The sequence below is a fragment of the Phoenix dactylifera genome, unplaced genomic scaffold (assembly GCF_009389715.1).
Source record: "Phoenix dactylifera cultivar Barhee BC4 unplaced genomic scaffold, palm_55x_up_171113_PBpolish2nd_filt_p 000090F, whole genome shotgun sequence".
NCBI classification, from domain to species: domain Eukaryota; kingdom Viridiplantae; phylum Streptophyta; class Magnoliopsida; order Arecales; family Arecaceae; genus Phoenix; species Phoenix dactylifera.
Genome location: NW_024067679.1, coordinates 1,422,816 through 1,448,828, shown reverse-complemented (window position 1 = coordinate 1,448,828; position 26,013 = coordinate 1,422,816). Strand labels below are relative to the sequence as shown.

Sequence of the window (26,013 nt, the reverse complement as noted above, 5' to 3'; positions counted from 1 at the left end):
GCTGAGAGGGATATGTATGGCTCTATATGCAAGTCAGAGTTTAGAGATGGGACGTGGGGTTGGATAACTATTCTAATGCAATAAAAAAGAAAAAGCAACTAATAACTCAGGAACAAGGAAAATTGTAAGGATAAATATGTCTACTTGGTTAAAAAAATTATATTTTTTTCATATACCTCTGCTAGTTATTGATCATGCCAATTCAGATAAAATAAACTTACAAAATAATCCACAACTTTATTTCCATATAGAAATTTCGTTTTATTCCAAGGATAACTTTGCATTGCTCAGAGCAACCCATATAATGTTTCTTATAAGCATGAGTGTGACCCTCAACGTCTTCGTTGTCCGTATTAATTTGATAGAATGCACCATCCAAAAATTAATGCGAGGCGTTCCTCTATTACTTCAAATTCGACAGCAACCTTTTCCAATGAGATTTGTTCATCCAAGTTTATTCTTCCAATAAGATTGTCACCCAAGTCTATCATGAGAAGGATAGGATCCTCCTTGAAAACAAGATTTTTTTCTTGGTGCAGACTAATAAGCTTATAGATAGAATTTAGATTAAGACTAGAATGAATTTTGAGAAAAAAAAAATAGGTTGAGCAAGCTAACAAGCTCGATTTCTGTAGCAAATCCAGCTTAATATTATTGGAAAAAAAATTCTCATAACGAGGAATCTTCTCCAAAAAATAATTTTTATAATACAGAAGGCATAGCCTGTCCATTTATCTAAATAAGCCTAGATATATTGTCCACTGGAAATGGTTTATTGGATTGGGGACAGAAAATTTTTAAATGTCATTGTCTGTTAGAATTTGGATTGAGCACGCTCCTTGCTATTCAATTAATATTCACGATAAAGATGCCTATTCAATATTTAATGTTGGTCAAGTTGCATTTGTTATCGAGGGTCCACTTGTATTAATGCAACCAATGGGCCGTCTCCTGCATCACATGCCTCAACAGGTTCACATAGAAGGATTTCAACTTGGTAATGGCCTTCAATACTTAATGTTTGTCAAGACGTGACTGCTTCTAAAATGTTTTCTTATCTTTTTTCAGACTTTCAGAAACAAGTCTCAGCAGCTAGCCAATTGTTTTGATTCCATATATTGGTTAGTCGAAACTAAAATCAACCTATTTTGATAGAATTAATGCTCCTATATTGGACTACATCCTAGAAGAATTATATGCAAGTCTTTAGGTCCGTAGAATATAGAAAAACAAGATGTGATGTTGTTTACACTCTGCATCTTGACATCCAAGGATCACCATACATATGACAATTTTAAAGAAGAATCAGATAGGGCTTCTAGAGCTTTAACCCAAGACGTGTGTATGTTTCTAGACAGCCGATAGAAGGAATAGACTGAGGCGAATGAGTCAACTTTCAATATATTCTTAAGTGTTGAAGGCTACTGTCTTATAGGCTGAAGAAAGAGAGGGCCAATGCAAGCATGTTGGATAAGCCAAGACCAATAAGGTGTGATTATCAATCGGACAGTTTGTGCAACGTAATAGTACTAATGAACGAGTGTAGTAGCAGAATAATTGCCATCAATTATCAAAACTGCTAGAAGTAGAAATATAATATGGTAGCAACTATCAAAGTGGACAATTATGATAAATAAGTCAAATTTGTACTTTATAAAGGATCCTTCAACAATCCAATCAATGTTATCTTAGCTTACTAGTAGCTTTTATCTTAGAAATAGTGTTAACTTAACTTAGATTTCTACTACCATAGCTCAGGTTACACCCGTGTCTCTATCCGAATCTATTTTCTTTGAATAGGGGTACGACAATGGAAATAGTACTTTAAGATCAAGGTATCTGGAGATCAAAGCATTTAGACCTATGCTACTTCTGTATTCTTCCTTTCATCACCTTCTTTGTGGCTCCTCTAATATTGCTAGTGGCATGCCCACGTACCTATCTATCTATTGCCACATGACTTGCCATCTTTTTTGTTAGCCAACAAATTCTGTGGTACATCCGAATGGGACCGGAAGGAAAGATACATGAGTCGTGTTTATCATTTATAGATTTCTATCATGTTTACTAAGTATTACCAATCCAGTTTAGCTTAAGCGAACGATGCTAGTGGGCATAGAAGTCTACAATTTTTTAGGGATTCCCCATTTGAGACTGAAATCATGAATCTCTATTTTTTTTTTTTTTTTTTGTGGTTATGAATTAATAATCTTTAAATGCCAAGCAGTGGCTGTAATTACTAAGATAAGCCCTGGCTCACCAAAAGAAATAATCCTGTTTAAATGATTCATTCACATGACGATGACTTCTTGTTATTTTTTTCAAATTTCATCAACTACTTAATTATGATTATGATAAATTAAGAATGCTTGGTGACAGCTGGTCGTCCACAGATTGTAATGGAATATTCTGATAACCTAAGTATGTAATAAATCTTGATGGGCCAAATAAAAAATAATGGAATTCCTTTTTCTTTGGTTAAAGCCTGCTCTTAAGGCTCCGTTTAGTTAGTTGTAGGACAAGTCCAAATTTGTCCTACTATTCAGGTTTGTCCTACCAAACAGAATACCCTGCTGAAGAATACTGCCATTCTGGTCAAATAGCTTTATCCCTTCCCGGTGTTAAAATTATTAAAGAGAGAGCAATGAAATAGTTTTATCCTCTAATTTGAGGCTAAAGATAGCCCTTGCAATAACCCTTTTGCCATTCCTTTTTATTTTATCTTACCTTTTTACCATATTGGGATTATTCATGCAACATTACAGGCCAGTCGTTCCAGAGAGTAGTGGTTGCTGCAACCAAAACAAAAAAACTGAGTTATCCCATGAATAAAGAAATCTTTGAGGAATACTTACAAATAAGAATAGCTCTAACCTCATTTTCTATCCTGCAACCAAATTACCCAAGTGGACTGGACATAGACTGAAGTGATACATATATAATATAATACACAAAAATATACTACGGAACCTAATCATACATAAGAATTTCCAACAAGAACGCTCGCCGTGAATTTGCACTCAAACATGTCTCTACCTTGCAGCCATCTGATGTTGGATTTCCAGTATAGTTTAGTTGCATATTGGTGAGTAACGCCCAACAACTTTGTGGTGAGTGTATAGTTTAGTGTCGTTCTCGCATTAATGGCAAGAGACGACTCCTCTCGTTTCTTTTCTGCCTCACCTGTTTTCTTGGGCCAGCAGCTATCCGTCTCCTTAAGAGCTTGCGGCTTTGTTAATTTTCCTGTGACTTGCACTCCTCTTGAACCCTTCGGTACTCTTCCCGGACGGCAGAACCATGGACCCGGAGGGGTCCAAGAGTAGTCATGAAGGAGAAGCGAGGAAAGAGAGGAAAGCTCAAAAGATTCCCTTCTTTAAGCTCTTTGCCTTCTCTGATGCACGGGATTACGTCCTTATGGCCTTGGGGTCAGTGAGTGCATGTGTGCATGGGGCCTCCGTGCCCGTCTTCCTCATCTTCTTCGGGAAGCTCATAGATGTTGCTGCCGTTGGCTCCAGCAACCCTGCCTCAGTTTCGCACAAAGTTGGAGAGGTACCAAGAAAGTCAGTCAGGCACAGCCCTGGCTTTAATGGCTCCGTGATCTGTTGGTTTGCCCGTTTTAATTATTGGGTTGGGTTTTTGATTCAGTTAGGCCATTAAGGGTTGTACTGCTTCCAAAATGCTTCATGACAGATTTGAAGTTGAGTTATATTAATGATTACATAAAGTTAAAAGATGTAGGAGGGAGAGGGAGAGAGGGAGAGAGAGAGAGAGATGCAAAAGAGAAGTAGGAAGGCAGAGAAATATGAAGAAAATGCAACGTATCGGCATTGTAGCTCATTTTGTACAAATTAAGTATGATCTTCTGAGATTCTTTTTGAAAAATTATTAAATTTGTTCTTTCTTTTTTGCAGTACGCACTGGATTTTGTTTATTTGGGCTTTGGAATACTGGTTTCAGCATGGATAGGTACGTTGTTCATATCTCCTACTATAGGGGCTTTGGAATAAATTAAGGATGCTGCCCTATACCTCCAAACAACCACATCATTAAATAAATAAATAATTAAAAAAAGAAGAAGAAAGAAACAGTTTTTATTGCATTGGTTTGAATTCGCAGTTGCTCTTACTATTATTCTTATTGTTACTATTATTATTATTATCATCATTATCATCATCATTATAATAATAATAATAATAATAATAATAATAATAATAATAATAATAATAATAATAATAATAATAATAATAAGAGGGAGTAGGTGAACCCACCTGACTTTATTGAGTAAATGAAGGACAGTACGGTATTGTTAAGGGGCCCTTTCTGTACTGTTTTTTTATCTTCTTTCTCTTAATTTTGCTGGTTGCATTCATGCTAGATTGGCGTGAGCAACTACTGTACCAAAAGAAAAAAAAAGAGAGGACATTACAGGGAGATCAATAGCAAAGTTAAGGTGTGCTATTTGTGGATGGGGAAGATGGTGATACAAACTTGATACGATTGAAAAATCTTCTTAAAATAGTGCGGAATCCAAGGTTGTAGCAGTTGCATTGCTTCCTTAAAAACTGAAAACTAACCTTCAGGTTTGTTAAGAATGGCTTTTCACATTAGAGGAAGAATAGTGAATCTCCATATAAATTTGGCAATGCTAGAAAGAAGCATCACTAATTTATCTACTGTATCAAAATTCGCTAATGCATCTTTATAGTGTCGGAGACAATGTTTAAAAACATCGACAAGAAAAAATCAAAATTTTCCGATGCTTTTTGGTAAATATTATTATGTTATGATGCCTAAAAGTATCATTGAAAGCCAATAACAAGATGATGCTAATAAGTAATGTTCAAGAGTACCCACACCAATCCTTAATTTATCACAACGCCATGTTTCTTGCTAACTACGTTGCTTTAGACAGCTACAAATGGCTGCATTCACCAATTTCAAATTTAGAGCAGATCCAAAATTAATCTATTCTAATCAAAACAAAACTAAATAAGAACAGGTTTGGATAGAATAATGTGACTTGTATAGAAGATGGATTGAAGTTGGATCACTTCCCACTATAAACCAGAATTAACCCAAATTAATTCAGAACTTATATGCCATGTATTTCAAACTCCTCTTTGGATGTAAGATACTAATCTTTCTTTAGTAATAAAACTAATATAGCTGGTCATTACTTTATGTTTTTGATTGCAACTTCTTTTTGGTTGTCAATATATCAAATCTTATGTAGAATAGGTTGTTGATAATGTCAATACTAGATATTTATTATAGTTTGCGCGTGTAGTATTTTTGACATGATATAAATAAAAAAGCAATAAATTGATAGAATAAATAGTAAACCATATTCGACCTGACTTGAATTGGAAAATGAATTGGACTTGGATTAGATTTTTTAACCTGATTCAAATATAGATTGGATTTTGGAGGTGCCAGTTCCCAACCCAACCTGAGCTACCTGCAGCTCTGTATTACTTTACATTCCTCCATGTAAATGAAAGGTGCAAAATTCCATTACTGCTGAGGCTCAATGAGTTTTTCCCCCAAAAGAAATGAAATGGACGAAGACCCATCACTATTTATTGAGCTCATAATCAAGTAGGGCCCCAAGAGTTTTGACAACAGATGTTTACTGTCTAGGAAAACCACTTTATCAATGACATTTTTTTTTTGGAAGGAAAATTTTGAGAAAAATTTTATTAGCAATGGGGAGAAGTTATAACATGTAAAATCATGTCTAGTATGAAAAGGAAAGGATGTCCCATCCAAACTAACATATCATTATTATCATTATTATTTTTTAAAATATTTCTAATACATTGGTATCATCATATCCTCCATGTTTTGCATATCATAATTGCCATGCCTTTCACAACGCTTGCTAACTTAGACTAATTCTAAGCTTTACTAACAATTTAGAAGTTCTCACTTATACTATTGACATTAGTGAATGATATTTTTGAGATACAATAATTCTTTATGAGAAAAATATCCACCCGTCAGAAATCCAAGCCATGGAGAAAAGAAAACAACTTAAACTGCATTCATCGCCGACCTCAAGCAGGATGGAGACTCTAGACCCTAGAACTCAGTGGGAGATGGTTGGGTACATTTTATTTCACTTTTTGTTCTCGGTTGATTGCTATATGGGCTAAAAATGTTAGGTAGCTGGTGACATAAGTTTTGGGCTATGCCTCTCTCCTTTTAGTTCCATTTCCCTCTTTCTTTTTACTTCTCCCCTTCTCTGATTTATTTTATGTCGGTCCATCAATATTTATTTTTCAGCTCAACTGTTGGTGATCAAAAATTAATACATGTAGTACCATCTCTTATAATGTATACACATATATATATTATATATACATATACATACACACACACACACACATATACATAAGGTACTACTAAGTTCGATTTCTTTAATACATTCATCTGAAATTATAATGGTTGGTGTCTTATGTAAAAGTACAAAGAAAAAAACCAAGGACATGTTTACTAAAGCTAAGAGTACTGATCATAAATTCATAGATAGTCGAGTAAAACATAGTAAATTACATATCACAAAAAATCGTATTATAACATTGTTGATACATACATAAATACATATATATGTATACAAACATGCATAGATATGAGCGTGTTTACATAGATATGTGTGTGTTTATATATTTTATGTTATTCCTTTCTTTTTTAATTTTATTAAATCATATTTTCTTGTAGAGGTGGCTTGTTGGATGCACACTGGTGAGAGGCAAGTATCAAAGATTAGATTGGCATATCTTCGAGCTATGTTGAATCAAGAAATAGGGGTATTTGACACCGAAGCTTCAACAGCAGAAGTGATTGCCTCCATTACCAATGATATTATTGTGATACAAGAAGCTATATCTGAAAAGGTTAGTGAACTTAGCTTGTCCTATTTATAAGTATATGCTCCTATTTGCTCTTTATAGTATTCAAACAAAAAAAAATTCTAATCTCTTTGAAATAAATCTAATCGTATGCCTCTTGGCAATAATTATTAGGAAACAAAATCAAGCAATAACCCTAACTAAAAAAACTAAACCTAGATAAACCTAAACCACAATGTACATGAAGCAAATTTATCTATATGGCTAGAAACTAATTAACAACCCTTGCAGCAATCTAGGAGGTTGCTTGTTATGTTTACATGAAACCATTATCTCATTGTAGAGGCTATTGCATGAAGTAATAGTCTATTATTTGACTTTATTACCATGTTATATAGTGACCACTGTATTATATAGTGACCATTATGTAACAACAACAACAACAACATTTCTTTGTCACCATTTATCAAATATTTTAAAATTTTAATCTGTATATTTTAGTTCAACAAAATTACATTATTCTTTGAATAGAAGCATGATAATTATATTGGAGTTGTTATTTATGCATTATTATTCGTTATTTTTTTGTTATGGAGGTCAACATGATCTGTCATTATAGTTATTATTGTACTTATTCTCAAAAAATTCAATTTGAACCAAATAGCGCCATTTATTTCTGATGTAACAATATAAAATATTTTTATGAAGAAAAAAAATTCCTCTAGAATGAATACAAGCTAGCATGTCCATTTGAGCAAAATCTTAGAGTTTAGGAAAATCATTTGATAAAAAATGATTAGTTAATAATGATTTCAGTGCGAACTGGCTTATTAGAGTTTTGAATGATCCATATTTTTTAATTTTTGGAATGGTTCTAACTACGTTACTAATAGGGATGGGCAGAGATGTTCATATAAATAACAAGGATGCATGCATAGATGAAGTTAAAGTAATAGCATTGTCAATGTCCTTGGTCCCTTTCTTGATTTGCAAACAAGTTAGTAATTGTATCAACATCTCTATTACATGTGTTTGGATTTTAATCTCTACAATGTTTTTCAAAAGTACCAAAATATCTTCCACCTAAGGATTCTCTTATCCTATTTAGCATCAAAGGTGCCAACATTTCAAGCTACTAAAGTTCTTGGTAGTTGGACCAATTGACCTTAAATTGGATCTTTTCTTCACTAGGCTTAGTGGGTTTGGGGTATTTGGAGAAAACTACTCCCTATTGTATAGCTCATTGCCTGTGGGCCCTCCTATAAAAGGAAAAGACAAAAAACAAGGCACCAAGATAAGGGAATCACCAAACTTTGGGATCAATAGCTATTGGAATAGCTTCCCTTGCAGCCATGCCCTAGTAAAAAGTGGGCCATTATTCTCAGTGAAGAAAGAATTGGTGATCATTTGGCATTATTCTAGCACATGTGTGCACAAGAAAACCATGATCAATCTTAATAACAAAATTGGCCTAGAATGCTTTCTATGTTATTTCATAGATCTATCTATATTTAGGCTTGGCCCAAGCACAGGATGGAGGTTCCCATTCCTCTAGGGTTAGCAATTGGATTAGTTTAAACACGGTATAGGTTGGGTCAGATGCGGGTAGGTCTAAACATCTGCCAAATTGAACTTGACCCATTCATTAAATAGGTCAAAAATCTAGAACTGAACCTAATTTAATTTTTTATTAAACATAATTAGTCTGAGTTGACCCACATAACTGATATAATAAATGGCCGAATCAAGTTAAAGGGGTTAAACGGTTAAGTGGGTTTGAAATGGGCAAAGTGGGTTTTTGACAGGTTTAGCGGCTCTTGAACTAGTTAAACGAGTTGTATCATAGCTTGACCAAATTGAACTTGACCCATTTATTAAATAGGTCAAAAATCTAGAACTGAACCTAATTTAATTTCTTATTAAACATAATTAGTCTGAGTTGACCCACATAACTGGTGTAATAAATGGCCGAATCAGGTTAAAGGGGTTAACTAGTTAAGTGGGTTTGAAATGGGCAGAGTGGATTTTTGACAGGTTTAGCGGCTCTTGAACTAGTTAAACGAGTTGGATCATGGCTTGACCAACTATTAGATCAGATAGGTTAAGAAGATCATAACTCCAAATTTGAACCCGACACATTTAATAAACAAGTTAGCTCAGATGAGCCTATTTTTGAGTTGGACCCATTTACACCCAAATTAATTGTGCTTAAAGTAGGTTCGTTGAAGATTGGATTGGTAAGTCGGGTTACAACTTGCCACTCGTAATATTTCAGCCATAGAGAATGGGTCACACTTTGACTTATACTTAGATCCACCCTTAGTCCTAGACTATGTAGGATGCTACCGTTAATCACTCTCCACTTTAATGGGGAATATAAATAATTTTTTTTCCAAAATTACTATAAAATTGAAGAAAATAGAATAATAAACTTATGTTGAGCTATGAGCCAGTATTTTTGCATTCGGATTGATATGTCCATTCGAATTAATAGCCTGCTAAACTTGAAAAACAAACAACAGTCAAAAGAATAAATGTCAAATAGTTTCATTGTAGAAGCTACACAAAGAGCATGTAGTACTAGGGCTAAGCTCTATACAATAAGGGCACAAATTTATAGGAACGCAACTCTAAAGTATTTTCAAACAAAGATCCTCACCTTATATGCAATCTGTAGCCTTAACAACTTCATCAATCCTTGCCCTTGTTAATATCCCTAATTAGAATTGTTTCCATATCAAACATGTTGTATTTAAGTGATGAGAAGAACCTTCCCGATCTTCTCCCCTACCCCCTACTCGTTTCTATCTGTATCGTCTCTACCGATTTCATCCTCAACCCACGTGTTAATACTCCCGCCATCCCCTACCACTACACCACCATCCTCACCATTGTCCTTTCTACTGCCCTTATCCTAATCTTTTCATCAAAGCCCACATATTACATCCTTATGGAGAATGAACCCACATCCACCATAAGAAATATAGCTTCTCAGCTGCTCTTTGCTCTTCTCTAGCTTAGCAGCCAAGTTTGACTTCTAGAAAATCTTTTGCTGAATGTCTTAATGAATATAAGAAAAAAGGTTCTAACTCTATCATTGCTAGGGCTTCCACCATCCCCCCATGCCACCTACCCTTTTCTCCTCTATCCCCCTTCCCTTTCCATCATTGGAATAGTACCGTCACCTCCCTTTACTGCTAGAATTGTAACCCCTCTATTCTTACTTTCTAAAATTCTAACTTCTGCTAACCTCAACTTTACACACCTTTATCCAGTTTTCAGGTTGTTTAAAAAAGGCCTTTGCTTCCGCTAAGGAGAGAGCCTAACCACTATAAATCTATTTGCAAGAAGCCACTTAAGAGCTTTTTGTATCATTTTTTGGCCATTCCTTCAAGACTTGCAAACAAACCACTCTACTTACACTTATAAAACCTAAACAAATACCAAACCAAGAATTTCAAGTGGCAAAGCTTTCCCTCCACTCTTTGTTGAAATGGACAAGATCTCCTCTTACCTCAAATTGGTTGCTTTTGTGGGCTTTGATTATCGTATCAAGGTAGACGATATTGTCACAAACTTTGCCCACAACACGAAGAGGGTAGGCTCTTGGTCCACTCATTACCAGGCTAGAAAAAATGAACTCTTCTTCTCCTACCCCTCTAACTCTATTGCTCAAAGCTGATGGTTGAAGGGCGCATATGAGGGGATAGATTCTCCTTGTTACTCAACCATTGAAATCAGCTTCAAGGTGGCATTCCTCAATACTTCTACTTTAAGATTGTGAGAGCATCCTTGATGTCTACTATGCTAGCCTATCCGGCCTCTATTGGAAGGATTTGAGCAGCTTGGATGTCCACTTTTTTATGCAAAGGTCTTAAAGCAGTTCCAAAGCTTATTGATGTAACCATAGGGCCTTACATCTGTATGTTAAAAATAATGATTAGTTTCACCACGAAAATAGAACCATAGGGCCTTGCAAGCTCTATCTCCTTTTTTTCAGAAAAGGATTATGAAGGTGAAGAGGACCAAAAGTTCTAGAATGGCCTTGTCGGCTATTCATTATAAAGTGGTTCATGGCATTATCAACAGAACCATTCTGGCAACAATTCTTTTGAAAGACATAACATTGGTCATAACGAAAATGGCCCCATAATGACAAACTTGACTCCTCTAAACTTAACATGGTCTCACTAGTTTATCTCCCTCCCTTCTAAGACCAATATCTTAATGCTAGCCTACCATCCATATCCACTATTACCTTAAACGCAAATCTTTTCCTACTGTCATCCACCCTCAACCTTTTCAACTTGATGTCGAGCTACTGGAGCTATATTCCTTAGCAATATGCTTGATCCACCACCTACCTCGAAATTGATGCCATCCTATCCTAGCCTTCCTTGCTCCCTAATACTAGTAGCTAGATTTTTCTCTTCTTTGCTAGATGCTCTTTTGTTGTCCTTAATAATAAAGTAATACCATCGCCTCTTCACTACATCTCTTACCTCTCCTTCCACTCTACCACCCCCACCTTTTTGGCTTGGCAAGCCCCACCCTTTGGATTGGGAAGTAAAAGAAGTGCCTAACTTTCTTCCAAAAAAGTGAACCTTTTAGGATTTGAGAAAACAAACCTTTAAGAAGAATACATTATATCTATCAACTTTCTTACTTCGCATGACCTTATCAACCAAGGCAAGCATTATGGACTTTGTTAAAGTACTCTAGCTTGGGCTTTGCTATTCTGAAGCTAAAGAATTATGAATTGCTCCTACAAAAAGCTTGACCTCTCTGAGATCAAGCTATGACTTGCTTGAGGGTGACTTGAAGACCTACATACATTTTAGTTAAGACTTCCATCCTCCATGCAACCATGACTGACATTTCTTGACAACTTTTTACCTATTATTTTTCTCCTCTTTTTGCTTGTATATTGTAACTGCTAGCAATGTTTGGTTTATTTAGTTCTACTGGCAGTTTCTGACAAGAGTTAGAGGAATACCACAATTATGCTTTATAGCTTCCATCCATGATGAACTCCTAGTTCCTATAATGCAAGTCTCCTTAATGTTAATTTGCTTATTTTAAAAAAATCTTGGATTTATATTTTACCAAAATGTAGGTATTTATCCTAAATGATGGATGGCTCATGATATTATCTTTTCATTAAAGTATATATAACTTGTTTCCAAGTATCAAAACTCAGCTCCTTCTACGTCAAAACTCTAAAGTCTATTTTTGACTAAATTCTATAATTGGCAATGTGAATTTGGATCTGTAGGTATCCTAGCATGTTGGACTTTTGACTTGGTTGTAGGATCTCTAATTCAAGCATAATGTTCATTTTCAAGTCTGATAACTCTCACTGGCTTCTCTCTATTGTGTGTGGTTTGGATGGCAATAATGTGGAATTTTTGGACAAACATAATGCTGTAAGATCATGTTGGCAAGGGTACTAGTTATTAATGAAAGATTTTAACATTATTTATTACAACTCAAAGAGAAAAGGAGCTTCAGCTTGGCCACTTCCTAAAAGTGTAATTATTTTATTAGTAATTTTGGTCTCCTAGAGATCAAACATAGCATCAAGTTTTTCACTTTGACTAACTTTAGAGAATAACTAAGTTTGGCTAGACTTGACCATTGCATGCTTCCTTAGACTGGCCTTCAAAATTTCTACTTTCTACTCCTTCTTAACAAGTTAGAACTACCTCTGATCTCATTCACCAACTCTTTAAGTTCTAGTTGTAGCACCATAACTTAAAGATGTTATAATTCAAAAATATATCATATACCTATCCCAACTTCAATGACCTGGTTAAATCTTGGTGGTATATCACCTCGAGCTCTCTTGATGTTGTCATGAACTTTGTAGTCAAACTCTGTATTCTTAAAATTGAAGAGTTGGAGGAAGAGCAATGTGGGGACATATTGATGAAGAAAGAGACAAACCTTTTGCATATCAACTAGCTTGACAATCAAGAAGTAAGAAACCTCTCCAAAGATCAAGAAGTAAGAAGCTTCCCTAAATATCAAAGGAAAGAAAGATGCAATATGCAAGTTTAGCTAGAATAAGTGATTCAAAAGGAAACCTGAATCAAAAACTATAATCTATTGGTTGAAAGAAGGGGATGGGAACACAAATTTTTTTCATATTAGTGCTAGTAACAGAAAATAAAAAATACAATCCATCAACTAGAAGACCTAGTTAATACCATAATAGGACCAATGGACATAGAAAGACCTTCAGGTTTTATTTGATTGAGATTCTTGGAAGTAGTGGTAATAGAAGTGTTAGGTAGGATTGCTGCAATCTCTATCTTGTGAAAACTGTTCGCATGAATCCCCTTTGAAAATAATTAATTATTAACTATAATCATTTATAAAAATAATTATTTGTAAAATATTTTAAGTTACTATTTGGCTATCTTTAATATGTTTGACCATGTCTCTATTCTAATATGGAGACTACTATTACAATAGTTTTCATGTTGGATAGCTTGACCTTCCAATAAATCTTTGTACTATTATTAAGGATATAGTCAAGTGTATCATAGTGGATATACAAGTTTAGAAATAAATTTACTAATCTCCAGAATACAACATGACATCCTATCATTCAAGTTAAGGGATCACTAGCAAGCTTATTAACCTAGTTCATCCCCTACTTGACAGTACTTTATGAGATAAATTATTAGTATTGACAATTCAGTATAATGGCACACCAGAATCTCAGTGCGATGTCTCACCTCGGTGAAAGAGAAACTTAATAAAGTCACTATTTACCTTAACAACCTTATAACAACAATGCCCAACATTATCTATAGTTGTGAACAAAATTCAAGTACTTAGGAATATCCAGTCCTTCCTATAAAAATCATTTCATCCATTTGGATAAACCTCCAGAGTATCTATGGACTCTTTTTTGACTTTATGATCGATGTACTTTATGATGTATGTATCTGTGTGTAGATTGGAGATGGCCATTATTCCCTAACTATTATTTATATTAAATACACAAATGTCTTTTAGGGCAACCCTACTTTCAATATTACCTTCGTACACCTTTGGAAAGATAGGTGGTATCAAAATATGCCTTCTATGGTATGGATTGAGTGATTTCAATGGAGGTTACTATTTGAAAGGATGGGAACATATCTGTCGATTTAAGAAATTGGTGGATTTGGAATATTAGACCTCAACTCATTTAAGCAAACTCCTCATGAAATGGTGGTGGAAAATTTTTTAGCAACAATAAACACCTTGGAGGAATTGATATATATTTATATTATATCAGTAGAAACAAGCCAATCTTCTTATCTCTCTTCCATAGGTTCTCTTGGAGCTGCATCCACTAAGTTTGTTCCCAATTCTTCTAAAGCATGTCATTCTCGATTGTCAACGAGCATCATATCTTCATTTGGTATGATAACTGTATTGCAAATTCCTAACTTATTCTTGCAAGTAATCCAGCCATAGCATCTTCTTGGCAAACTTCATGGCTATTACCAACTAGTTGAATGACTTTGGATAACCTTTTAGTTTAGAAAGTTGTGTGAAAACTCTAGTGCTAGCCAACATTGTGTAGCAAATTTTAACCTTATTGGAGAGGATAAAGTACTATGGAAGTGGAATATAAAGAATACACTCATGGTCAAGAACAATGTTTATTTCTTCACCAATGGATGTGTCTATTCCTTTCTAACTTATGTTGCTTGGAAGCTACCAATACCAGGAAAGGTAAAGGCGTGCTATGACACATTATATTCTTATTTAAAGATTGGACCTCCACTTTCCAAAGCAACAAGTTTCTATCAACTCTCTTACCTTCCTCCTAGCTCTAGCCTCTCTGTAATTCCCACCTCTTGTAAACTCACTCCTTTCCATGCTTCGACTATATCATATACATACTGCTTAATGATTTTGGGTTAGGAATTCCAACTCTAGTTCTCAAATACCTACATTCGATTTCAAGAAAAAAACAATATAATCCTTAGACCCAACCTAGCCATGATTATCAACTGTATAACCTATATATTGGTCCTGATCACGAAAGGGAACAAGAAACATTAATAACTTAAAAGGTTATAATGGAACCAACATTCAATCAACCTACTTCTATTCCAATCACTTTTTTGAGGGAGAAAGGAATGGAGACCCAACTGTATTATAATTACCCAACTCCAAAATTCTTGGAGATGCATTATTCAAGGCCTGAACTTAGAAACATTGGTTTTTTAGCAAAGGGATTTGGCCGTTAGGATAAGCCCCAATTTATCCAATTCCTCTTATCATTATGCAAAATCTAGAATCTTTCATTTTATTATCAAGAAACAAAGAGTGGGCGAAGAAAGTTTATAGGCATAGAGAATATTAGAAAATTAGTGATGATTGCCATATCTTTCCATAACCTAGGATCTTATGAAGCCTATCATTAATATAGTGGGCAATTGCATAAAGACTACACCCCGACCATGAGACCCCATGAAAGGGCTTTGAAGTTTAGAGATTTAGTTAATTTTGATGAACAAACCCCAATATGATATATATTTGAGGTTCTTTCAATAATTTTGCTCTTGGATTTCAGTCAAAGATGATTGAAATACATTTGCTAAACATTTAATACACATTTATGGGATGTCTGGTTGTTTAAACTATCACTAGCCTCGTATTTAGATCTAGAACAAAATCATTAGGGATCCCTAAATATGTTCATCCATTCTCCAAAAAAAAGTCCAACTTTTTTATGAAAGATCAACAACAAAGAGAAATTTTTATGCAAAATCCACACAAACTAATTATGACCATTTTTTATTCCAAATAGTTTTGTTAAAGGTTGCTAGAGTAGGTTGTGAAAAAATTAGTTTTTGCTTTTCTTATGATAGTAATTAACACCTTGGTTGATGAGGATGCATTAAGATAGGTACCATGATATTATAGGAATGATGGTTCCTATAAAACTCCCTCCACTCTACAATTAGTTTTTAGGGTAAGGGTCATAGGTTTTTGGGTGAGGAGGAGAGGCCATGCACCTCAAAAAAGAGAAAGGCGATTCTTAATGTTGTAGAAGTTGAGAAACTGTTCGAGCTTGAGCAAGCATACTCAAAATAGAGCCTGATGGCGAGAAAACCTAAGACAACAATTGAAGCAGATCTAGAGATATGAGAGAAACTCTTCCATCTGAAGATTCAGATAAATCAGAGTATCATTGAGGCTATTGTAGATCTTGAAAGCTAGAAGAATCTTATATCTGAAAATCTGCTTCAAAAGCTGGCTAGATCTAGTAGGACATTGAATTAAAGATCACAAAGTAGTGCACTTTCAAATTCACTATAACTAAGAGGTATATTGATGAGGTAATATGTGAAATAGTTTCTTTGAATGTTTGCCAAGTTATCCTTGGGAGCCCATACTTTTGGAATCGAGATGCAGTCTTCTACCGACGTTTGAAGAAGAATTGATTCATAAAATATGGAAAGGAATTTATAAACAACGCCTCCAAAACATAAGAAAATATAGACCTTGCAATTGCTGCCCAAGCGAACCAACTTGTTAATGCCTGCAACAAGTTTGTGATGATGGTACAAAATTCTAATACTACTATGAGAGGCCAAGAGTTCTTTGGTTCCATTGATCGATCTACCAAGATCAAGATTGAGGAGTCTCCATTGTCGTCATCGACAAGGAAGGACCACGAGGAGCATCCCTACCATGAAGTACAGATGCAGGAGTAGAGCAAGTGATTTGCTGAGACTTAAAAGCGAAGAAGAGCGAAGCTAGAAACAATCTCCATTGACGGAGAAGCAGACGTTTCTCCATTTTCAGTTCTTATTTAGCAAGATCTAAATCTCCTAAACAGTGGAAATCCTGATCTAAGAGGATCCTCAGACTCGATGTGGACCACTTTGACCACTACGAACGGGGCTGGATAGGATTCAAGAAAGAGATCTGCCGCATCAGAAAGTCGAGTCGTACCCAAAATTTTTGAAGGCCATAACTCGATCATACGATGCCTTATTGAGATTATTTTTTCTTTAAAATTGGATATCTTTTCGAGATCTACAACTAGGAGGTTAAAATAGGATGAAATTTCATCATTTAGACCCTAAAACGTGCTGGACAAACCAAATTTTTTTTTTCGGATAAGAATTTTACCGGGTGTAGCTCTCTATCTTAGAAGCATCAGGCAGAGAGATAGAAAGCAGAGTTCATGTAGAGGTCGAGATCCACCTTCTCGAGATTTTTAGTTTTTTCCTACTAGAAAATCCTATTTTAGAAAAAAGAGTCGTACTAGGATTAGAAAGAGGAAATCGACCCAAATGTGTTAGGACGGACTTTACATTATAAATAGAGGCTATGTACCTTATTTTTTTTAATCATTAATAATAAAAAAAGGATTGAAGCCCTACTTTTAAGATTTCTCCATCTTCTTCTAGTTATCTTCTTAAAAATTTGAGTTGAGCAAGTTGAAGAGAATCTTTCTTCTTCCTGATTGAATCAAGGAGAATTGTCCATTGGCATAATGGGGGATAGGTTAGGGAAGCTAGAACATAGGAGAAGGGGAAAGAAGAAATAAGGAGGAAATTAGGAGAGTTGGGTTGTGTAGGTTAGATAGAGAAGAGAAGGAGCATGTGGTGCAGAAAAAAGAAAATGGGTGGGGGGGATAGTAGCATGAAGATAAGAGGGCAGGGTCACAAGTCAAATGCATCCACATTCAAAAATTAAATTAAAATAATAAAAAAGAAGACAAACAAAATAAAAAGGAAAAAAAGAAATATGAGGAGAAATGAAGGAAATGGGGACAGGGGTGTGTATACCAATCTCGCCTCCTTGGCTAGTGGATGCATGTGAAAGGAAATGGGGAGCGGATAGAGGACCTCCCAGTTTGTGGATGCACAAAGAAGGAAGCTAGGAGGGGATACAGTCCCCTTTGACTAGTGGCCCACAAAAAAAGAGGGGATGGGGAATAATCACATGTCGTTTCTTGTCTAGTAATCAAGCAAAGAAGGAAGAGGAATCTATCTCTCCCCAACTAGTGAGATATGAAGAAGGAAAAGAGGAATTAGGGAAAGGTGCATGCCCCCTCCCCTTAGCTGGCAATTCGGTTAGCTCGAGAAAAGAAATATAGAACCAAGGAAATAGAGAAAATAGGAAAAAGTAGAAGGAAAGGAGGATGATGGTGCTTGCTTTGATTTTCTCACAAGAGGATGGGAAGAAGGAGAGGGGAAACAAGGAATTCAAGAAGTGTACAAATATTTTAGAGAGCTAGGTGGTCAAAAAAATTTGAGCACAAAATTTCTTTTAAGATTGGGCGGGGGGGGGGGGTGGTGAGGGCAATAGAATGTAATGCTCGAAATCCTCCTCCACTGTTCCTCTTTCCTTCTTTTCTGTTTTCTTTTCTTCATTACCGCAATAAGCTAGCAATTCTCACTTGCTTTCTTTCTTTTCTCTCCTTTCTTATGTGAGCCTATGCGGATGTGTGTTTAGTCCCACAACGACTATATTCTGGAGAGATCTTGGTTACTTGTACAAGGCCATAGAACACAAATAATACCTTATTGGCTAGCTTTTTCTAGGTGAAGTCCAGAGTTATTGTAGACTGTATTAGAGTGGACTTTGCCCATGGTCCATGTTAACTAGGGTACACTGTACTCGAGCCTTTTGGGGTTGTATACAGGTCGATGGTGGTGTTTGTGATAGGATTTGATTAGATTTGGACCCTTAGCATGGTGAGAATGCGGATTTTAAATAAGGGGAGTATGTGAAAACCCATATGGGTGTGTTTAGTCCCATATCAGTTATGTACTGGGTGCTTATACAGAGTGAAGGATAATACTTTTTGGCTAGTCATTTTGGATAAGGTCTTGCATCGTTACATATTGACTATTAAATTTTAGTCAAGTAGCAATGCATTTTAGTGCTGAGCATAACAGATCGTACTTGTATCCACTTAGAGTGAAAGAAGGATTTGTCGTCCTTTCGCACAAATTTAGATCATCTATTGCTTCTTTTAGGATCTGTGCAAGTAGATGAATGATGGAGTTTAGAGTGCTTTGAGATTTATATGGTGGGTTATCCAACGATGGATGGGCATGAAGGATAGCAAATCCTTCTTCCGCATAAAGGATATAATTGCAATCTGGGCAGAACAGGCACTAAAATAATGAAGGTTTGGCTAGGTAAAATTTTGAAGGCCAAATAGAGACATGTTTTCTTGTTAGTGGACCCTATTTGATTTTTGTTTGATAGACTTTTGATTCTTGTATCATGGATTTATCAGATTGTAGGCGTCATCTATATATAAATCAATTTTGAAAGCAACCACGTGCCCAACAAATTTACTTTTATGTATATTTGCCATAGAATGAAGATGGTAAAAATGTAGTTAAAACATATGGATCACAATTATAAATTTTAAACGGTAGACTATGTAGGAAAAATAAATAATTGTTAAAACATCCTTCTATATATTGTAACAAAAAGATATGTGACAAGGAAATTCTAACAATGAAAAATATACATTTGATTCTTATTTGGATCACTAGATATTTGGTTGGGCTGTTTTAATTTTCATAGATATCAAGGATTATGTGATGTTATTAGAACCCAACCTCAAGAGTAACAATTAATTAATTTTCTATGTAATGAGTCATAGATGCATGTTTAGCACGTACGCTTTCTTACTTCTGATGCGAACTTTTGGTTTAACTTCTTTGCAGGCTGGAAACTTCTTGCACTTTATGACCCGTTTCATTGTGGGAACTGCAATTGGATTTTCCTATGTTTGGCAAGTCAGCCTTGTGACCTTGTCTGTAGTCCCCTTGATTGCCATTTTTGGCGGGACATATGTCTACGTTGCTACTGGTCTTATCGCTAAAGTTCGAAAATCTTATGTTAAGGCTGGAGAAATAGCCGAGGAGGTGGATCTTCTCATCATAAAATTTCTATATATACATTAATTGCTGACAATTAAACTATGCTAAACTTCTCTAAGAATTTTTATGGATGCAGGTGATTGGGAATGTTCGCACTGTCCAAGCATTCGTTGGAGAAGAGAAGGCTGTGAAATCATACAAGAACGCACTTTTGGAAACATACAAGTATGGGACGAAGGCAGGGCTGGCCAGGGGCCTAGGCATTGGATCCACGTACTTTGTTCTTTTCTCTTCATGGGCACTGGTTTTATGGTACAGCAGTGTTACCGTCCATAAGGGCATATCCAATGGAGGAGAGGCATTTGCCACCATGATGAACGTCGTCGTTGCTGGCCTGTAAGTTGTTGGCAAAGTTTGTCATAGTAGTTAGTACCAGACGTAACGTATCATACTGATATGCAATCTCGTACTATACTGATATTCAATATACTTCGCCGTCTCGTACCATATCACGTATCGACACCATCAAAGGATGGTACCGTTATAAAAGCTTAGCATCAAAATGGTGAACCTCGGTTGTTTAACTATTTTTCATTTATAAAATTACTTGATTATGATATATTGAAGTGGCCTGTGGGAGAAATCTTTTTTTTTTTTTTTTTTGAGAAAACAAAGTCCCGGGTGCCACCACCAAGCCCCGGAGCCCTCCCAAATGGAGGGGAACTTTATTTAATATGAAATTGAAATCATTTAAACAATCCCACTAGTTAAATTGTTTTCAACTCTAAATCTGTGTTGATTAATCCTAATTAAACACTTTAACCTGAGGCAGCAAACCTTATTCTGCACATGTGGGTCACATTTATGGGCTTGGACTTTCACCAAAGGTAGCAAACTGCAAACCTTATCCATTTAAATTTTTGAATGTTGTATGATCAATTCTGTATGTGGTCTTAACATTTTGATTGGTATTAATTCCTGCTCGGAGAACCTAGAAAACGAATTAAACTGCTAGAAAATCATCGTTGATCATGGAGACCTAAAAGAGTCTAAAAGAGGAAACTATGTTAATCAATAGTTACATCTTCTATTATTTTTAGTGACAGACAACAGATTTAAAGATACTTCTTGTAGTTAAGATATGAATCATCTGTAGATTTGTTGAAGGATTAGGTGAAATTTTGCTATCGAGTCAGTTTGGAATGAATAAGTAGTTTTCTTGTCTCCTCTTTTTTTTTTTCTGCATGTTTTTCTGTGTTGTGTAAAGAAGGGTAAACCTATTAAGTTGCGCATTGTGTTTAAAAAGAAAAAGAAGAAGCCAAAAAAAGGAAAATTACCGTCGATGCAGACAAGTATAAGGAAATTACTTGCTTCTACTTCGAGACTTGAGGGAGCTCTTCATCGATTTATGTATAATATTGATTAGTGCAAATAGCTAACCATCTCATGTTTTCCAAGTGAATTGCAAGTGCTGTGTTAACTTTTATCCTTTTATTCAAGGAACAGCGTCCACAAATCTATATATATATCTGATGATGCAATCCAAGTGTAAGACAATCTGCTACTTGAAATGCTATGCAGGTCCCTTGGACAGGCAGCACCAAGTGTTTCCATAATCATAAGAGCAAGAACTGTCGCACATCCCATATTTGAGATGATAAAGAGACAAGCAGCTGCCAAAGCAAGATGCAGTACCGGGAAGACACTGCCCAAGGTGGATGGGCACATCCAGTTCTCCAATGTGAGCTTCAGCTACCCGTCGCGGCCATTTGCGCTCGTCCTCGATGAGTTCAATTTGGACATACCATCTGGAAAGATCGTTGCTCTCGTGGGCGGAAGCGGATCAGGAAAGAGCACGGTGATCTCCCTCATCGAGCGGTTCTACGAGCCCCTTTATGGAGCTATATTACTAGATGGATGCAGCATCAAGGATCTGGAGCTCAGGTGGCTGAGGCAGCAGATTGGTTTGGTCAGTCAAGAACCTGTGCTTTTTGCCACAAGCATTCTAGAGAACATCCTCTATGGGAAATATGATGCAACTGATGATGAGATCACCGATGCTCTCAGGCTGTCGGGGGCACTAGACTTCATTGAGAACCTTCCTGATGGATATGAGACGCAGGTGATGATCTCTTTTGTTTTATAATAACAGCATTAATTTGGCACCATTTTATTACAGTTATGGAGCATGTAAATGCGCAAATGGCTCAGGTAGGTGAGAGAGGGATCCAGCTCTCAGGAGGGCAGAAGCAGCGAATTGCGATATCTCGAGCGATGCTGAAAAACCCTGCGATTCTTCTCCTCGATGAGGCCACGAGTGCTCTGGATGCTGAGTCTGAGAAGAGCCTTCAAGAGGCTCTCGACCGGATCATGGTGGGTCGCACGACGGTCTTGGTCGCCCATCGGCTGTCTACGGTCAGAAATGCGGACATCATCACTGTTTTTAAAGCTGGAAAAATCGTGGAGGCTGGAACTCATGAGGAGCTCATTGCAGATCCTCAGGGTGCCTATTTCTCTCTTGCTAGGCTCCCAGAGCAGCAACCATTCCACCTGGAGAATGTCACTGCTGAACGAACTCTAAGGTTTGGATTTAGTCCCCACTCAGAGTTTCTCCCTAGAATTGTGGACTATGCTTGACTCGGTTTAATTCGGAATTCCAAAATTTCAAAATTTGGTTTATTTACACAAGAATTTGGAAAGGCTGAGAACCTTACATATTCAGATCGGTACGTACCTCGGTACGCCTCGTGTTATGGATGATACAGAGCTTGTACTGATTTGAAGTTAAGGTTTGTACCGGTTTTCTTCCGATATGGTGCATCCGTACTAGGGGTATGGAGCAGTACAGCAAACCATACTAAGAAGAATCTTTCTCACATTTAACCGGGCTTCTTGTTAAACAGAAATACATTCCAAGGGATGAACTTTAAAATAGAAATTGTCAAATGCACTCCAAGTTTAAGTCTCGTATGTATCGTGCATATGTCACTACATTCACTTAATTCTTTTTGTTTCTTCTTCTTCTTTTGCATTTTTAGCATGAGATCTTCACTGGAACTATCAGGTAGATGGACAAGCCTTGGAGTTAGCTTTCACTCCGAGGGGGACTCCATCAGCCGTTGCAATCCAGATGCGGATGGCTTGCCAAAGGTGAGGCCAGTTTCTATGAGAAGATTATATTCCATGGCTAGTCCTGATTGGATATTTGCGCTGTTTGGAACCATAAGTGCCTTTATTGTTGGTATCCAAGTACCGCTCTTTGCTCTCGGAATTACACAAGCTCTAGTTGCCTTCTACATGGATTGGGAGACCACGCAAAGAGAAATTAGGAAGCTTGTAATCCTTTTCTGTGGTGGCGCTATTCTCGCCATATTCTCTCATTCTGCCGAGCACCTCAGCTTTGGAGTTCTTGGGCAAAGACTCACACTTCGCGTTCGTGAAAGGATGTTTGCAGGTAATTTTTTTTTACCCACTTTCCCAGCCTAAAATAGAGCAGGTGTGATCCTTTGATGCTTGTGTTTGGATAATTCAATGGCAGCGATGTTGCGTAATGAGATGGGATGGTTTGATAACATGAGAAATACCTGCTCGATGCTGTCATCTCGACTGGAAGCTGATGCCACTCTGCTGCAAACGATCGTTGTCGACCGCTCATCGATCCTCCTGCAGAACGCTGGAATGAGTGTGGCATCAATAGTCATTGCCTTCATTTTGAATTGGCGGATAACTCTTGTGGTACTGGCCACATACCCATTCACAGTCACTGGGTATATGAGTGAGGTATGAATTCCCTTGTCCTAGGATTTGTGAACATATTTGACCACCCACTCCGATTTACTGATCCAAATATTTGATTCATCTCACAGAAACTATTCCTGCGAGGTTTTGGGTTGAACTTGAGCGAGGCCTACTTGAAGGCCAACACGCTTGCTGCTGAGGCTGCAAGCAATATCCGCACGGTGGCTGCCTTCTGCTTGGAAGAGAAGGTTGTTGAGCTCTATGCCCGTGAGCTCAAGGAACCCTCCAAGGGCTCTTTCCGACGCGGCCAGACTGCAGGCCTTTTCTGTGGCCTTTCTCAGTGCTTCCTTTATTCCACCTTTGGCCTTGCCCTGTGGTATGCTAAATATGCTGCCTGCGCGAGAACTTATTTTTAATATGCATCTTAATTTGTGTCAGTGCGACACTCAAGCTTTATTCATCGCTGAATTAATCTTGGCGAAATTTTGATGGTCCAAGCGGCTTAAGTTTTTACTGGATCTTGGATTAGTTATTCTATGTTAGATTTCCAGAGCTATCCCACTAAATAAGCTTCTTTGATAGCATAAATGACTTTTAACTAGGCTTTCTATAGTTTCCCTCAAAAAAAAAAAAAAAAAAAAGCTGTGGAGATTTCCGCACGCCTCACTTGATTTCTAGCTTTGTGACATCAAACAGATATATAGGTCAGGTTAGTTTGATGTTGTCAGAATATTAGCATACATTTGGATAGAATGAGCTCTTGTGGAACCTACCCAGCTTAGTATTTTGGAATTCAGTAGCTCAGCATGCAATTCAAGTTCTTGGGCCCCCAAGTTAGTTATGTGTATGATGCTTTAGCCATAATGCAGTTGCCAAGTGTTTGTTGTATGACCCACAATATGTATGGATAAGAATTCATCATCTCTGTTATTGCAGGTATGGATCTGTCCTAATGGGCAAGGGGCTTGCAAGCTTCGGGTCTGTCATCAAAAGCTTTCTCGTCTTGATGGTAACGGCAGCGGTCACAGGAGACACCGTTGGCCTGGCGCCGGACATCATGAAGGGAAATAAGATGGCATCATCAGTATTTGAAGTTATCGACAGGAAGACTGAGATGGATGGTGACATAGGTGAGGATGTAGGGATGGTGACGGGGGAAATTGAGTTGAGAAGAGTCGAGTTCCACTACCCTTCAAGGCCTGATGTTCAGGTTTTCAAAGATTTCAATTTGAGAATAAAGGCCGGCAAGAGCATGGCGTTGGTTGGGACCAGCGGGTCCGGCAAGAGCACGGTGCTCTCTCTTATATTAAGATTCTACGATCCAATTGCTGGGAATGTGATGATTGATGGTACGCCATCTTGTTCTTGTAATAAACTTTATTTGCATTCTCCTGTCGTAACTTGTTTTTAATCAATGATCTGATAGGTAAGGATATAAAGAAGCTCCGGTTGAAGTCTCTCCGGAAACACATAGGCCTAGTTCAGCAAGAGCCGGCTCTATTTGCCACAACAATCAACGAAAATATCTCATATGGCAAGGATGGCGCGACGGAGGCCGAGGTGGTTGAGGCTGCTAAGCTTGCTAATGCCCACTCCTTCATCAGTGCCCTTCCGGACGGCTACTCGACCGAGGTTGGAGATCGAGGGGTTCAGCTTTCAGGCGGGCAGAAGCAGCGGGTAGCCATTGCACGAGCCATCATCAGAAATCCTGCCATCTTGCTCCTTGATGAGGCTACGAGCGCGCTTGACGTCGAGTCGGAGCGCATAGTGCAGCAGGCTCTGGAAACGGTCATGAAGGACCGCACCACCGTTGTGGTGGCACATAGGCTATCTACTATTCAGAGTGCCGATATCATCTCAGTCTTGCAAGAGGGGAAGATCGTAGAACAAGGAAAGCACTCAAGCTTGCTGGAGAAAGAGAATGGAGCCTACTATAAATTGATTAACTTGCAGCAACAACAGTAACAAAAGCAGTAGGGGGGCCTGATTGACGTAAACTTCAAGGATGACTTGTTTCATACTACAAACCAGTCATGTTTGGGTGTTTGTTGGGTTCTTGTATGGAGATCTTTCATAAAAGATATGCGGCTTTGGGTGACGATTTAAAATAAAGTAAAATATTTTAAATACAATCTCCATATGTTTTTCCATGTTTTTGACAAGTAATCATGATATAGCTCGAGTTTGCAAGTGATACATCATTTGTTTTAAAGGGAAAGATAAATATGTATTTGTTTGTGGGAATTATGATAACTGGCATGCACTTTTTTCTGGTTTCTTTTCATTCATATGTGATAATGTTATCCATCATAATTGAATGTTTTGAAGCTGTTTTGATGCTTGTATAGTTTATCCTTAGAATTTTTTCATAGCTCACAGTGAGAAGAACTTTCTGGGAGTCCCAGATTCTTATAATATGGATTCATCCTTTCAGCAGAATCTATTATTGCTAGATGATCATGATATTATGAAAATAAGCTTAATTCAATGAATGCCTTTTGGGAGGTTTATGAATATGCACGCGAAGGGTCACCTTGAGAGTGGTGATTCATGTA

General features: G+C 37.0%; 1 protein-coding gene across 1 annotated transcript; it reads left to right on the top strand.

Moving 5' to 3' along the window:
* Window positions 1-3,205: 3,205 nt before the first annotated feature.
* On the top strand, window positions 3,206-25,729 carry LOC103697148 (ABC transporter B family member 2-like). Its single transcript, XM_008778948.3, has 12 exons — window positions 3,206-3,549; window positions 3,912-3,966; window positions 6,721-6,896; window positions 19,565-19,765; window positions 19,857-20,116; window positions 21,302-21,842; window positions 21,932-22,302; window positions 22,759-23,174; window positions 23,259-23,500; window positions 23,587-23,834; window positions 24,395-24,807; window positions 24,885-25,729. Exons 1-12 carry the CDS (start codon window positions 3,298-3,300, stop codon window positions 25,421-25,423), a joined length of 3,714 nt encoding a protein of 1,237 aa, XP_008777170.2. The 5' UTR covers window positions 3,206-3,297; the 3' UTR covers window positions 25,424-25,729.
* The last annotated feature ends 284 nt before the right edge of the window (window positions 25,730-26,013 follow it).

What these genes read in the sequence shown, in the direction of transcription:
- LOC103697148 (XM_008778948.3), top strand. Translation starts at nt 3,298, where the DNA reads ATGGACCCGGAGGGGTCCAAGAGTAGTCATGAAGGAGAAGCGAGGAAA. An exon ending in ACTGGTTTCAGCATGGATAG is followed by an intron (nt 3,967 to 6,720) that starts GTACGTTGTTCA and finishes ATTTTCTTGTAG; the next exon opens with AGGTGGCTTGTTGGATGCAC. An exon ending in TCACTGGGTATATGAGTGAG is followed by an intron (nt 23,501 to 23,586) that starts GTATGAATTCCC and finishes TTCATCTCACAG; the next exon opens with AAACTATTCCTGCGAGGTTT.